The following is a 16,085-nucleotide window of genomic DNA, read 5'->3' on the forward strand; positions in this document are numbered from 1 at the left end:
AAAAAAAAAAAAAAAAATTATTAGTCACATTCCTGATGATTTTGGCCTTTGCTTAGATCAGATCACTAATAAAAATGACATAGGCATGGATTAATTCATTCTGAAAAGTAGCACAGACTTTATGACAACTTGTGAAAAAGCATAACCTTTGTGAATGTCTTTTTTTCTATGGGATAGAAGAGTGCACAAGAAGGTTAGAATAGATTTGAGGAACAGTTTTCTCTGGCATATGTTATAATTTATCATGGATACCTCATTGCTGTAGATATGGGACCTTCTGTCTTTTGCGAGACAGGATATAAACTGGATGAACATATTGAAGGGAATATGTTTTATAAGGTAATAGCTACGTATTAATTTGTATGAGAATGACAGATTGGCTTGGTATTTATTAATTTAGGACCTCTGGCCATGTAGACAAATTTGCTGACTTCATGGTAAAAGATGTAAAAAATGGAGAGTGCTTTCGTGCTGACCATCTATTAAAAGGTATGGTTCTTTATTTTCTTCAAGTAGATTTAATCAGAATAAAAGGTTTGGATTAAAGACTTTTCTCAAAAATTTTCCATTAAAAGTTTTATTGAGACATAACATACAAAGAGTAAATTTCACAAATCTTAAGTATACAGATAAAGTCTCTTATTTTTTTTAAAAACTTACATAGAAACAATTAGTTATGTACAGATGACTTTTCTAATTAGCAAAAGAATCAGGATAATATCATGACTAGAGACAGCTGTCCCTGTAAAATCAACTATTGGGATTTATATAAATTAAGAACATCCTGGAATTATTTTTTTAATTATCCAACATTGAAATTCAAAAGGGCATTATCTCTGGGCATGGTGGCTCACATCTGTAATCTCAGCATTTTGGGAGGTTGAAGTGGGAAGATCTCTTGAGCCAGGAGTTGGAGACCAGCATGAGAATGTGGCAAGACTTTGTCTCTACAAAAAAAAAAAAAAAAGTAATTATTAGCCAGGTATGGTGGCATTTTCCTATAGTCCCAGCTACTCGGGAGGCTGAGGTGGGAGAATCGTTTCAGCCCTGGAGTTGGAAGTTGTAGTGTGCTCTGATCACACCACTGCAGACTGGGAGACAGACTAAGAGCCTGTCTAAAAAAAAAAAAAAAAAGAAAAAGAGAAAAAGTAAGTACAGTAAAATAAACAAAAACCACAAGAATCAGGCCAAAGATATGTTTTTAAAAAGTGTATATAGCCTGGCATTGTGGTGGGTGCCTATAGTCCTAGCTGTTTGGGAGGCTGAGGCAAGAGAATTGCTTAAGCCCAAGAGTTTGAGGTTGCTGTGAGCTGTGATGCCATTACTGAGGGTGACATTGTGAGACTCTGTGACCAAAAAAAAAAAAAAGTGCATTGTCCTCCTTTTTCCTGTTGATTGAAATTGATACACGTCAAAATTATTTTTTTTTTAGCTCATTTACAGAAATTAATGTCTGATAAGAAGTGCTCTGCTGAGAAGAAATCAGAGATGGAAAGTGTCTTAGCCCAGGTGAGTACTTTAGAGATGTTATCAGAGAAACCTCAGTGGTAGTTGTCCTTTCAACATTTGATAACTGTTAAATTCTGTATTATGGTGACCTTGGTCCCAGTTGTAAAGGAGCAGAGTTTACCTTTTGTCCCTTATAGCATTTCTTTCTGCACTTTTATTTTCTTTGTTGGGTTTGTTTTGTTTTTGTTTTAGCTAACCCTGTATTTCATCCTGAACTAACAAGTCGGTGTAAATAGCCATTAAATGGAAACCAGCTCTCTCTGGAAACCAGCTTTCTGAATTTAATAGCTAAAGCCAGAGGAGTGACTTCTGATGCATAGCGTTCAGTGCTGGTGTGGAGATTTTGGAGCAGATAACTTTATGAGCGTTGTTTTGTTGGCTACTTGATCTGCCTCTGGTTGGACTGTCCCTGACTGTATGCTATTATTCTTAAAACCTGATGAACAGGTCCCAGCTTTTCTGCCCTTGATTTTCCCATTTTTCCTATAGACTTAAAGTTTTAGGAAAGGCAAAAGACCATAGAGATAATTTATTCTGACTTTTTACCAAGTGCAAGAATACCTTCTATTTTAGAAGTAATTCATCCTTTTGAGGGGTCACAAACCATTGTAAGAATATAATTGAAACTGTACATCTCCCTAGGAAGATGCATGTGCCCATGTGTATATATTGCTGGTTTCTCAGCTCATCTGTCAGCTGTTCGTTTAGGCAGGATACGTTTGTCCAATGCCATGTGTCATCAGTGAGGTCCACTCAGGCTTGCCTCTTTAATTTTAGTTACTTTCTTGGGTGAAAAACAAAAAACCAGTACTGTGTTTATACCTATTTTCTTTACATCAAGATACATGTTTACATTGAGATATATCTTTGTGCTGAATATAAGATTCCCTTTTTGCTTTTTTTCTTGTGGGAGTTGCTAGGTAGTTTTCCACTGTTGCCCTCTTTTTTTTTCTTTTGAGACAGAGTCATACTATGTTGCCCTGGGTAGAGTGCTGTGGTGTCACAGCTCACAGCAACTTCAAACTCTTGGGCTTAAGCGATTCTCTTGCCTCAGCCTCCCAAGTAGCTGGAACTACAGGCACCTGCCACAATACCTGGCTATTTTTCGTTGCAGTTGACACTGGTGTTTAGCTGGCCTGGGCTGGGTTCTAACCTACCACCCTTGGTGTATGTGGCTGACGTGATAACCACTGTGTTACGGGCACTGAGTGCCTCTTTTTTTCAACATGTTAATTTTTCTCTGTGTTATGTAGCTTTCCGACATTTGTTGAGATATTTTCTCCTTTTTTTAATTGAAAACTTTCCTAATCTGGGTGTTGAATCATTTTCTAATGTATTTTGAAACTTGTGAAGTATTTCATTTCTTGCTTGAAGCTTATTGTTTTCATATCATTACTCATGGTTTAGAAAAGTGTTTCTGGGGCGGTACCTGTGGCTCAGTGAGTAGGGCGCTGGCCCCATATACCGAGGGTGCTGGTTTCAAACCTGGCCCTGGCCAAACTGCACCAAAAAGATAGGTGGGCCTTGTGGTGGGCACCTGTAGTCCCAGCTACTCAGGAGGCTGACGCAAGAGAATTGCCTAAGCTCAAGGGCTGGAGGTTGCTGTGAGCTGTGACGCCAGGAAACTCTACCAAGGGCAACAAAGTGAACACTCTGTCTCTAAAAAAAGAAAAAGAAAAGTGTTTCTTGTTATTTTGACATTGTTACAGCCATACATTCACCTCGTTCCATCCTTTTCCAAAGGCATGGCAAAGAGGCAAAGAAAAAAATCCCTCTACTTACCCCTAAATTCTTCTGTTTTCTGTTCAGATTTACTTAATTTTTGTGTGTATATTTCTTTGAGTATTTTTGATCCTAAAGTTTAATTCATTTCCATTTGTCAGAATTGGAAAGTAAGTAGTTTATTTGATAAGTCATAATTTATAGTTGGAGAGCTGGCCTTATGTTTCATTTCAGAACTGTGTTCTAGGAGAGCAGCCTGTGTTTTGATTTGCCCTATCAGGTGTATATAATATACATAGCTGTCAGTATAATCCTCAGTGAGAGTAAGGGACCTATAGGAAAAAGTAAGGTACTCGGAAATGGCCAGGTGGATTGACTGGCTGAAAGCCCATCTGTTGCTTGACTGTCTTCTGTACCTATTAGTGCCTGACTCCTTTTTGGCTTTATGAAGTATGACTTACCCTCTGTGGTAGGAAGAGCCTTACTTCTATTATGTGGATTTAATAACTCAGAATTAATTCTGTTGTTTCTCTTTTCTGTCCTTTTTTACTGACCTGTATCTGGATTTACCACAACAAATACCATCACCCTACTTAAGTGTTATCAATCATTTTAAATTTTTAAAAATCTATTTCCCACTCATTTCCATCTCTTCCCCTGAATTTTTTTGATGCAGATCAAATAGAACATTATTCTATTACATCTGTAAATGCTTTATTATATATTTCTGCAAGATACAAATCCTTCAAAAATAGAACTCAGTGCTTACTTGGGGAAATATTAATAATGTCAATGTCATCAAATATTTAGTCAGAGTTCACATTTTCCTGGCTGTCTTCAAATGTTTCCAGTTTTTTAATTTGAATTGGGTTCCAGATAAAACCCATATTTTGTGACTGGTCCATAATGTTTCTGAAATTTCTTTCAATCTGTGTGATCTTCCTTCATCCTTTTTTGTCTTTACATTCTCATTTAAAAAAATTTTCTTCAAGAAGGTAAGGCATTTGTTCCTTAGTGTTTTCAACTGTTTAGATTTGACTGATTACATTTTTGTAATAATGTTGAACATGTCCATCTGTATCAGATTTAGAGGCTTGACCAGATATTTTTGGCAAGACACTTAGGAAGTGGCGTTATGTTCTTCTGTCAGGAGGTACGTAGCTCTTCTGTGAACTGCAGCCATTGACGTTCATTGTGTGGATCCATTGCTTGTTTAGAACAGTGATTTTGTCATTGTGTTACTCTTTTTTTGTTTATTAGCTAAAATATTTCTGTATGGAAAACCTTTCTCTTATCAACTCTTTGACTTCCTTGAGAAACTATTTGAAAGTGTTTGACCCTCTACTTCTTGTCTTTTTAAATGTTTTCAATTAGTTGCTTTCCTAGTATCCTGCAGAAATGCATGAGTTTCTGACCTGCCTCCTCCTCCCTTCCCCTGTTCTACTGTTATGAGCTTAGAGATTAAGACATTTGATCTTCATTCAGGTGCAGTTATTATCTTATTGATGGTTAAGTAATTCAATCTTTGGCTACCAGGAATTGTCTTTTTGACTCAGCCCTAGTAGTCCTTGATAACTTCTTTGCTTTTCAGTGATACTACCAGCCTCATCTTGTACATTTCCTATCCCTGGCCTAGAATCAGACATTTTTCTGCAAGGGATGCCAGTAGTAAGGATGGTATTGGTCATTAGACCAATAGAACTTTTCAGTGGACTAAGCTAGGAAATTGGTTTGTTTTTTTTTGGGCTGGAGCTGGGTTTGAACCCGCCATCTTCGGCATATGGGACCAATGCCTTACTCCTTTGAGCCACAGGTGCCACCCGGAAATCGGTATTTTTTTAAAATATAAAATCATGATAAGTTATACTGATACTTTAGGTTTATGGGATTTTTACTTTATTAATCTTAAATCTCTGTCTCTTTTACCTGCACCATAATCCCATTCTCAGCAACACCAACATAATTATTGGTATGCTTTTTCTCCCACTATATACATTAGCAGTCTTAGAATAACAATGCTAACACCACCATCAACAATATGAATATTGAAAATAGTTTAAAAATTTTTCTTCTGTTCTTTATTTTCCTTAGTGACACACTAGTAGTTGTAGTTTTACAATCTAATGACTGTGTTTAAAGTCACTTGGAGTTAGTTATTATCTCTGGGTAGTTAGGTCACCAGCTGGATATGCAGTTAATCCTTGTATTTTGTTTTAGTTGGACTAGAGTTTCAATTTTTTGAATTTGTTTTATAATTATATTCAAAAAATGTTCATAGCTCTAAAGTCAAATCTAAAACTCAAGGTATATTCAAGTGGTTTACTGTCTCTTCCTTCCATCTTATTTCCTTCCTATCTCACAGGGAAGCAGTTTTTGACTTAAAACAACTTCCTTAAAAATAAAAGGCATGTAGGAGCAGTGCCTGTGGCTCAGTGGGTAGGGCGCCAGCCCCATATATCAAGGGTGGCGGGTTCAAACCCAGCCCCAGCCAAACTGCAACAAAAAAGTAGCCAGGTGTTGTGGCAGGCGCCTGTAGTCCCAGCTACTTGGGAGGCTGAGACAAGAGAATCGCCTTAGCCCGGGAGTTGGAGGTTGCTGTGAGCACTGACGTTACAGTACTCTACTGAGGGCAATAAAGTGAAACTCTGTCTTTAAAAAAAATAAAAATAAAAATAATAATAAAAAGGCATGTAGATATTTGTATGTCCCCCTTTCTAGGTAAATGGTAGCATTCCATACAAACTTTTCTCTACTAGTTTTTAATGTAATAAAATATCCCAGAGATTGCTCCATAATAGTATATAGAGATGTATCTCATTACATTTTCTAGCTAAATAATTCTGCATTATGTAGATGTAGTTTACATAACTGTTTCTCCATTGATGAATATTTGAGTTACTTTCTGTATTCACCATGACAGTAGGGCATTGAATAACCTTGTGTTTGTATCTTTGTAATATTTTTGCAATTGTATCTTTGGGATAGATTCCTAGAAATGGGATTGTGGGGTCAAAAGGTAAATGTAGTCTGGATATGGTGGCTCCCACCTGTAATCCTAACGTTCTGGGAGGCTGAGACAGGAGGATAACTTTTGAGGTCAGGATTTCAAGAACAACCTGAGCAAGAGTGAGACCTTGTCTCTACAAAAAAATAGAAGTACTAGCTGCGTGTGGTGGCCTGTGTCTGGTAGTCTCAGGTACTTTAGAGACTGAGGCAGGAGGATTTCTGGAGCCCAGGAGTTTGAGGTTGCATTGAGCTATGATGACACCACTGCACTCTGACCAAGGCAACAGAGCAAGACTATCTCAAAAAACTAAACAATTTTTAAAAACACAAATGTAATTTTGTTAGACATTGCTAGATTTCCTTCCATAGAGGTTTTGATTCCTATCTATATTGTTAGAATCTTTCTCTTCCTGATTTCTTTTTTCATCATTTCTTTTATTGACAAGCACTGTATTATCTTGAACTATCTGAGAAATAGAGATGTTTTGCAGGCTTTCTGACTTTTTCCTCAAATAGGTAGACAAGCTTATTTTTATGGTACTCATATCTTGAAGGTCACTGCAACGGTTTTTTCATTGATCCAGCTTCCTGAGCAATGCTGTATTTTGTGAATTTCCTCTAAAAATTCTATAGAAATAGAGCCTAGGAAGTTTAATATTTTAAATGCTCATTCAAGTGTAGAATAGGTGGTTAGTGTGAGTTGCCTTTCTGTGGAGTGGAGGTGCCATTGAATTTATGAGGGGAGCAAGTATAAATTGTAATGGTCACCCTTTTTTGACTAGGTTACTACTGTGCTAAGTACTTCATGTGTTTTGTTTAATCTTCACAGTAACCCTTCCAGGGAGGTAGATTCTCTTCTCCCTGCATTGCAGATAGGCAAGGCTTAGAGACAATAGGTAAATATTTAACTGTTAGTCACACAACCCATAATTGGGAGAGTATACCTAGGTCTTTCTAACCTTAGAAATATTGCTTAGTATTACATGGTTTGTAATAGTCATTTAAAATTCTTGAATTAGAAGTTTCAGAAGTTCCTATAATTTTATAGGATTTGGCATTGATAATCAACGTTTAGAATGTGTATCCACTGGAAAAAGCAGAAATGAATGACACAGCTTTTATCTTGAAGGAGCTTAATATTTTGTGGAAAAGAAAAGTTACATGCACATACAGTCACTAAAGAAGGAAATACACCTGACTCTTAAATTTGTTCAGAGTGATAAAATTCATCCTTGAGAACTTCTTTATATAGTTGCAGATTCTTGCCAATCAATAACTATTATAATTGAAAGCAGTATATTTTGCTTTATATTTTATTGTAAAATGGTGAACATGGGAGTTTTAGGTCAGTCCCAGAAAGAAGTCTTACTTCTCTATTAGTGAAGGGAAAGTGTATAAACTGGTTATGGTTTTACTGAAGGTTATTTTAATTCTGTTATGTTGAATTTTGTGTGAATTGTAACATTGGATGAGTGGGGTTAAATATACTTTTATCTTACGCTTTGTTTTTTTCTCAGTCTGTTACACTAATTATTTTCTTTTTTTTTTTTTTTTTTTCACTAATTATTTTCTTGTTGTATCCTTTAGCTTGATAACTACGGACAACAAGAACTTGGAGATCTTTTTGTGAACTATAATGTAAAATCCCCCATTACTGGAAATGATCTTTCCCCTCCAGTAGCTTTTAATTTAATGTTCAAGACGTACATTGGGCCTGGAGGAAACATGCCTGGGTATGTGTCACTCATTGTTCATTTATTTATGTAATGAAATTATCAAAATTGTGTGTAATAAAAGGTAAATATCAGTGCTATGAAAGCAAAACTTTGACTGGGGCCAGGTTTGAACCCACCACCTCCTCCAGTATATGGGGCCAGCACCCTACTCCTTTGAACCATAGGTGCTGCCCGAAAGCAAAACTTTGAAAAGTGATATACAGAAAGTACAGATGAATATATTAAAGGAGAAATAATGATGGAATTATTCTTAAATTTTATTTTATTCTAATTCTTTCTGAATATAATAGTCTCTTTTAGTGTATTTTTTTTGTCATAAAAAGAATATAAAACTCTGTGATCATTCTATCTTCTAGTTGCAGCTACATAGGACAGAAGGGACTGTTAAAAAATGATTCTGAACTTTTTGCTAATGGATAGTTTAGAAACAATTTAGTCTAAGACAGTACGTTCTGAGAGAACTTTCTGAAGTGATGGAAATGAGCCGTATTCTCTGCTGTCCATTGTGGTTAGCCACTAGCCACATATGATTAGAGTACTCAGAATGGGGCTAGTGCTTTTTTTTTTTTTTTTTTTTTGAGAAAACCTAGATAGTTCATAGTATGATCCAGAATTGGAATCTGTATCTCCAGATACAGTGCTTTTTTTTTTGAGACAGAGTCTCACTGTGTCACCCTGGATAGATTACCGTGGCGTCACAACTGACAGTAACCTCAAGCGCTTGGCCTTAAGCGATTCTCTTGCATCAGCCTCTCAAGTAGCTGGGACTATAGGTGCCCACCACAACACCCGGCTATTTTTTGGTTCAATCGTTGTTTGGCAGGCCTGGGGCTGGATTCACAAACCTGCCAGCTCTGGTGTATGTGGCTGGTGCCCTAGCCACTGAGATACAGGTGCTGAGCCTGGGGCTAGTGCTTTTAAGGAACTGAATTTTACAGTTTATTTCATTTGAGTTAGTGAATTATAAATTTAAATAGACATGTGAGTAGTGGCCTACCATATTAGGTAGTGTAAGTGTAGCCTGTTGATTGAAAACTGTAGCCTGTTGATATGATTTTTACAGATAAAAATTTTTACAGATGGTTCATAGTATGATCCAGAATTGGAATCTGTATCTCCAGATTCCTTGTTTATTATTAATGGACTTAGCCAGTGTTTATTTCATAGCTTTAGGTATTTTTCTGATGGTCTCATTTTCGGGGAACAGAATAGGTTTTTGTTAGATTAAGCTAGATAGATTATGTTTCCTGGAGTAGAAACTAAAGAATATTTTGTCACAATTAATTTTTATAATTAGATATCAGGTTGATTTGAAATATTTTGTGGAAAAAGGCCAATGATAAGTCTTTCATTTTTGTAATACATGCAGAGAGTCATAAAATGGGACATAGCCTGTGATTCAAGCAGTGTGTTCCTGGAAATTTGTCTAGGGAAATAATTCAGAATGAAAGAAAACTATACATATAAGAAGTATATAAAACTGGGAATGGGCCAGGCGTAGTGGCTCACGCCTGTCATCCTAACATTCTTAAGAGGCTGAGCTGGAGAGTCACCTGAGGTCAAGAGTTCAAGACTAACCTAAGGAAGAGTGAGACTCCATCGCTACTAAAAATAGAAAAATTAGCTAGGCATTGTGCATGCACCTGTAGTCCCAGCTACTTGGGAGGCTGAGGGAGGAGAATCACTTGAGACCAGGAATTTGAAGTTGCAGTGAACTATCATAATGTCACTGCATTCTAACCCAGGTGATAGAGTAAGACTCCTTCTCAAAAAAAAAAAAAAAAGAAAAAGAAAAGTAGGAGCAACCTATTTATCTAATACTTTGAGGATGATTAAACAAATTATGGTAAAGTGGATTAGTTTAGTATAGTAATCTGCCACTGTTAAATATGAGAAATTGTTACAATTGCTTAAAAATTACAAAGTATAAAATAAGTGAAAGAAGTAATATATAATTTTATACATACTACTTATAAATATACATTTTAACTGTAGATATGCTCACATTTGGATGAAATCTAGAAAGGACCACAAAAATGAAAGGAATTGAGGCTGGGTGCAGTGGCTCATGCCTGTAATCCTAGCTCTGGGAGGCCGAGGTGGGTGGATTGCCTCAGCTCACAAGTTCAAAACCAGCCTGAACCAGCTTGAGACCTCCATCTCTAAAAATAGCTGGGCCTTGTGGCAGGTGCCTGTAGTCCCAGCTACTTGGGAGGCTGAGGCAAGAGAATCACTTATGCCCAAGAGTTTTGAGGTTACTCTGAGCTGTGACGCCACAGCACTCTACCAAGGGCGACATAATGAAACTCTGTCTCAAAAAAAGAAAAGAACTGGTCTGTTAGTGAGAAGAGGGTAAACAATTTAGGGTTCCTTTCTTGGATTTAAAGTTATTTTGATAAAATATTTATTTTGAATTAGACCACTGGGAACACTTTCTTAGTGGATGTTTTGCACAGAATATTTTCTTTGAATTGAGGAGAGGGTGATGGTTCTAATAGTGTATTTGCTTGACTATATCTGTAAAATACAGAGAAATGCAAAAACCTTTGGTTGAAAATATAAAATACTACAGAGAAAAAAAGTGCTATGAAAAACCTTGAAAATTGCTTGGCTTGGTAGGATGACTGTCAGTAGTAAGTGAACACTAATGTTAAATGTTACCCCATGCTGACTTGTTTTTAGCTCCATAGTTATGTTTTGATATGTGGGTTAAAAGAAGTTAACTTAGGAATGGATCTTATTTACAGAACAATCTAAATTGTCTTCTGCCTTTCTGTAAGTGGTTATTCAAGAAGACATCAGAGGTTTTAGGGGCACTATGAGAGAAGTGGGATTTTTTTGTTTTTTGAGACAGAGTCTTGCTCTATTGCCTGGGCTAAAGTGCCATGTCCTCAACATAGCACACAGCAACCTCAAACTCCTAGGCTCAAGTGATCCTCCTGCCTCAGCCTCCCACATAGCTGGGACCTGTGCACACATGGCTAATATTTTTATTTTTAGTAGGGGTGGGGTCTTGCTCTTGCTTAGGCTAGTCTTGGACTGAGCTCAGGTGATCCTCCCACCTCAGCTTCCCATAGTGCAAGGATTATAAGCCTGAGCCACCATGCCACACTGAAGTAGTGTTTTAAGATTTATTTTTATTTCTGCTTTTTAAGAGGTGGTGTTTTGACTCCCTAGTATGATTAAATGAAACAGCATTGCTAACTACAGGATTGCTATATTGGTTACTTAATATGTTTTCTAATACTTGCTATGAAAATGTTTGCTATCAAGGAAAATATTTCTAAATCTTCATTTTAAGGCCTGTCCAACTTTGTTGTGAAAATGGTATATTTAAGACTGTTCACATTTGTATCTGGAATTTTAGGATTGTTGGAAAATATAAGGTTTTCTTTATAATATACTGATTTACTTAAATTTGTAGGTACTTGAGACCAGAAACTGCACAGGGTATTTTCCTGAATTTCAAACGACTTTTAGAATTCAACCAAGGAAAGTTGCCTTTTGCTGCTGCCCAGATTGGAAATTCTTTTAGAAATGAGATCTCCCCTCGATCTGGACTGATCAGAGTCAGGTACTGCCCATGTTACTCTTATAAATTAATGAATGACCTTAACTTTGAACTGGAAATGAAAGCTTGCTACTTTGAAATAATTCTACTTTGGCATCCTGATTATGGATTTATTATTATATTCTCCAAAAGACACGTAATCTCTAAGTGTACTTTATGGGATGATAGGCAGTTTTGAAGGTAAAGGAAGGAGGGTAGAAAATAGCTTAAGTTTTTCACTTGTTCCAAAATTATTTTTCCCTTGTTCATCATACATTTTGAGGATAGTGAGATCTTGATTGTCTAAACCAGGGGTCCTCAAACTTTTTAAACAGGGAGCTAGTTCACTGTCCCTCAGACTGGACTGGACTGCAGGCCCTGGGATGATTCTGCTGCTAAGCAGGACAGGCAGCAGTGGCAAAAACACCCAGCAGGCCGGATAAATGTCCTAAGCGGCCTGCATGTGGCCCGCAGGCTGTAGTTTGAGGACACCTGGTTTAAACCAAGGCAGTTCTGATAATAGTGACGTATGTAAGTGTAAGAATGGATGGGCATGAAGAGATGATTTTAAAAGGAGGCTTGTTCTTGGCGTACAGGGCAGACAGCATTGCTGTTATTTTTATAACCTGCTGATACCCTACCCTGGACACAACCTCTAGATATCTAGGGGCCAGTGTGAGAAAGGCCAGCTAGCAGGCTTACCTCCATTTAACTCTGTACTCTAATTCAGACACTACCTGCCTCTATTATGATATTCCAATAGCCTGCTTTTGTCCAGTACCTAGAAATGTGTGGGAAGGCATACCGATACTGTTTAGTTCTGCTTTTCTTTAAAAACTTATTATAACTACTGCTTATGAGTTAAGCTTTTTGTTATTTGTATATATTTTTGTCCTGATAACATCTCTTAGAGTAATATATTCTATGTAAAAAATACGATGTATAGCTAAAAACCTTAACTATCTTAGGCTCCAGAAGTGTTTTTCCAACTCCAGAGCCCCACCCTGTTCTTCTCTTCTCTTCTTACTCACTGTAATTACAGACTTCAGTCATAACATAGTCAGCCACTGACTCTGGATCAAAGCACCTGCCCACTTTTGTTAGTCCCCTTCATGTCCTCTGTGAGGAGATGCTTCTGCATTCTGACTAGTGAGGGTCTTCAGGCCTATAGTCCCTTTAGGTTTATGGTTTAAGAAGGACACACTTCATGGAGGAAAGAATATGGACAACTTAGGGGAAGGGGGTGAGAAGGACCCCTCTGGGCTTTCATGTAGGAAGAAATTTTAACCAGGTATTATAACAACGAAAATCTGTCTGATTTGAATTTATCTCCGGTGTCTGAGTTTTTTTGTTTTTTGTTTTTGGTGTTCCCTTTTCCTTAGCAAACATATGCTTTCCCAATATGGAGGATGCTGTGTAAGACTGACCTTGTCTAAAGCTAGTGTTTTATGTATTTATTTATTTATTTATTTTTTAGAGACAGAGTCTTACTTTGTCGCCCCCCCTATAAAGGCTGTGGCGTCACAGCTCACAGCAACCTCCAGCTCTTGGGCTTAGGCGATTCTCTTGTCTCAGCTTCCTGAGTAGCTAGGACCACAGGCACCCACCACAACGCCCGGCTATTTTTTGTTGCAGTTTGGCTGGGGCTGGGTTTGAACCCTCCACCCTCACTATATGGGGCTGGCACCCTACTCACTGAGTCACAGGTGCTGCCCTAAAATTAGCGTTTTAGAGAGGATGTATATAAAGTACTGTAGCTAAGGGAAGATTATAAAGGACTAAGAAGAAAGGCAGCAACTGAGGCCTGTGAAATAAAAAGTGATAAGTATGAAAACCAGTTGGGAACTAAGGAGTGATCCCAGAGGTTAACTGGGAGAAAGGTCCTGGGGCTTTTTGACAGATTGTTCCTTGGTCATTTTAACTTTGAAGTGTCTGGTCTGGGTTTTGGCTGGTTTTGTTATGTACCTCTGCAAGTTGCTGACCAGAAGTCCACTTACTCTTCCATGAGTCCGCATCCTCGTGCTCAGACTAGGATTATTCATTCAGTGTTAGGATTCTTCCTGATGACAGTTACCATGTGATTCTTCTTTCTATACCTGTATTTCCTTTTGTTTAGGTTAGAGGCATTTGATTGTTCATGGGAAGTTTTTTGTTTTGTTTTGTTTTGTTTTTAGTTTATTTTTATTAGCTGGTTCTGTCTTTTCTGGTCTGTGTGTATTTCAGTTCTTCACAGTTCCAGGTATAGTGTCTGAACTCAAAGACAAGAGACAGAGCTGGTCAAATCAGTGTTAATGTATGCTGCCTTTTGTCTATGGGCTGAGATTGCTTTTTTCCCCAAGCTTTATTGAGATAAAATTGAAAAGTAAAAATTGGATGTATTCAGGTATATGACATGATATATTGACAGGTGTACATTGCGAAATGAGGGCAACAGTCAAGCTAATAATCATCATCTTACATAGTTACCCCTTTTTTTGGTTGTGAGAATACTTAAGATCCTATACTCTCTTAGCACATTTCAAGTATATAATGTATTATTACTAACTATCGTTGCCGTGTTCCAATTTTGGCAGAACAGATGGAAAGTCTTTGGTAGCAGCTTTTTTTGGGATTTTAGACAGGGCCCTTAATTTATCTGCCCCACATTGTAGATGTTGCTGTCAGCCCAATTATAAGCCATGTGAGGACAAACACCAAGTTTATCACTTTCACATTTCTAGGGACACAAAAGATACTTGATAGTTGGGGCGATGCAGGACCAAATAAAATATACCATTAAAAAATAAAATTAAAAAATTAAAGCTCTTCTGCAATGTATTTTATATATTTTTAGGTCCCATATAAACAATTTACATCTAAAATATCTGATATAATCAAAATTGCATCAGTAAACGTGTGGGTTTTTTTTTTTTTAAAGAAGAGAGATTTGATTTTTACTCATAAAATTAACTTAAAATGTTTCCTTCTAACAGCTACAAAATTGACATTCAGAGAAATCTCTTTGGGAAGCCATGCCTATGTGCATATTTATTTCATCATTATGTAATTAGCTTGATGTTAGCTTGTTCAATTCATGCCTTATGTCCTTTGCTTTGAATAACACTTTATTTAAGCAGCTCTTGCTCTAAAGAAACTAGCTGTATGGTACCATCATCATCATTTCCTTACTCATAGCAGTAAAAGAGAAGAAATCAAACTGCTATAAAAACTAAAGAAACATTTTAATTCTCCATTCTTTGAAAAGTAAATATCAAGAGCTTCATTTAATGTATACCTATAAAGACTAGCTAATGATTTAAGGAAGATTATTTCATTTGGATGATGCTATTCAGTATCTCATTTCTTATTTTGTATGTGACATTTGATCATATTATCTTAATTCTAAAAATGATCTGCTTTTTAAAAATTATTCCTATTAAAAGTAGAAACCTTTTTGAATGTTGATGGAAGGAAGTAATATGTGAGAGAAATTTGATAGTACTTATTAGAAATAGTAATAAAGTTTTCATTAGTGTGTTTAAAAGTAATAACCTTCACATGTACTCCATACATATGTATAAATAACCCATATCAAAAAATAAGTATAACAGATAAACATAATTCAAAGGTTTTTTTTTGGCCATCCCTTTATTAAACCAACTTTCTTTTTAGGGAAAGAGATTGCTATGGTATAAGGCCTTTACCATCATAGAATGCAGTTAAAAATAGCTTTATTGTTTTTTTATGTTTAAACATGCGGATCTTATCTCTTAGATTTTTGTTTTCAGAGAATTCACAATGGCAGAAATTGAGCACTTTGTAGATCCCAGTGAGAAAGACCATCCCAAGTTCCAGAATGTGGCAGACCTTCACCTATATTTGTATTCAGCTAAAGCCCAGGTCAGCGGACAGTCTGCTCGGAAAATGCGCCTAGGTGATGCTGTTGAGCAGGTAAGATTCTGGAGGAAACTTTATTTAGATTGTACCTATTCAGGATTTGCAGCACTTAGCAAATTCTCTGTGCACTGGATGACAGAATGTTTTATTTTGGTAGTCATTTTACTTTTTATATAGTACTTGTTTGTACAAAGAATTTATCATACAGTATTATTATAGTGAGAGAAAATCACCTGAACATCCTAATTTCTGAGCTATTGGAGCTAACAGGAGAAAAAGGTTTAGCAGAGCGGTTGGAAAACATCTTGGTGTGAACCCTGCCTCACTGATCTGACTTTTAATAATGCATATGACAGAAACCAGTCACTCTGGATTTTAACTCTTTTGTATTACCCATAGCAGTTGGGATAAGGCCTGGTATATAACAGAATTTCTGTAAATATTTGCCTGGAGAAATGAGCAAGTGAGGGAAAAATGACTAACAGTAGCCATTGTCTAGTGGTGAAATGAGTTGCCTTGGGGAGGAATGAGCTTCCTGGCCCTGAAGATATTCCAGGAGAGGCTAGTTAATAACTTGTCAGCTATTTTGCAGAGAAGACCCTTGCAGTCAGTAGGAGATGGGGCTAGATGGTATCTGAGGTCCTCCTAGTACTAAAATGGTAAGATTATACATATTAAATGGGATT

General features: G+C 36.8%; 1 protein-coding gene across 1 annotated transcript in view; it reads left to right on the forward strand.

Annotated features, from left to right (window-relative positions):
* The window catches only part of GARS (glycyl-tRNA synthetase), a 47,930-nt gene that overhangs the window by 12,295 nt on the left and 19,550 nt on the right, over positions 1–16,085 (forward strand). The window contains exons 5-9 of the mRNA XM_003788551.3: positions 401–489; positions 1,433–1,509; positions 7,825–7,970; positions 11,398–11,547; positions 15,291–15,453. Of these exons, the coding sequence (XP_003788599.1) occupies positions 401–489; positions 1,433–1,509; positions 7,825–7,970; positions 11,398–11,547; positions 15,291–15,453 (625 nt within the window). The remainder of the gene's footprint in view (positions 1–400; positions 490–1,432; positions 1,510–7,824; positions 7,971–11,397; positions 11,548–15,290; positions 15,454–16,085) is intronic.

Source organism: Otolemur garnettii, unplaced genomic scaffold, assembly GCF_000181295.1.
Source record: "Otolemur garnettii isolate 467f Iridium unplaced genomic scaffold, OtoGar3 scaffold00028, whole genome shotgun sequence".
Taxonomy (NCBI): domain Eukaryota; kingdom Metazoa; phylum Chordata; class Mammalia; order Primates; family Galagidae; genus Otolemur; species Otolemur garnettii.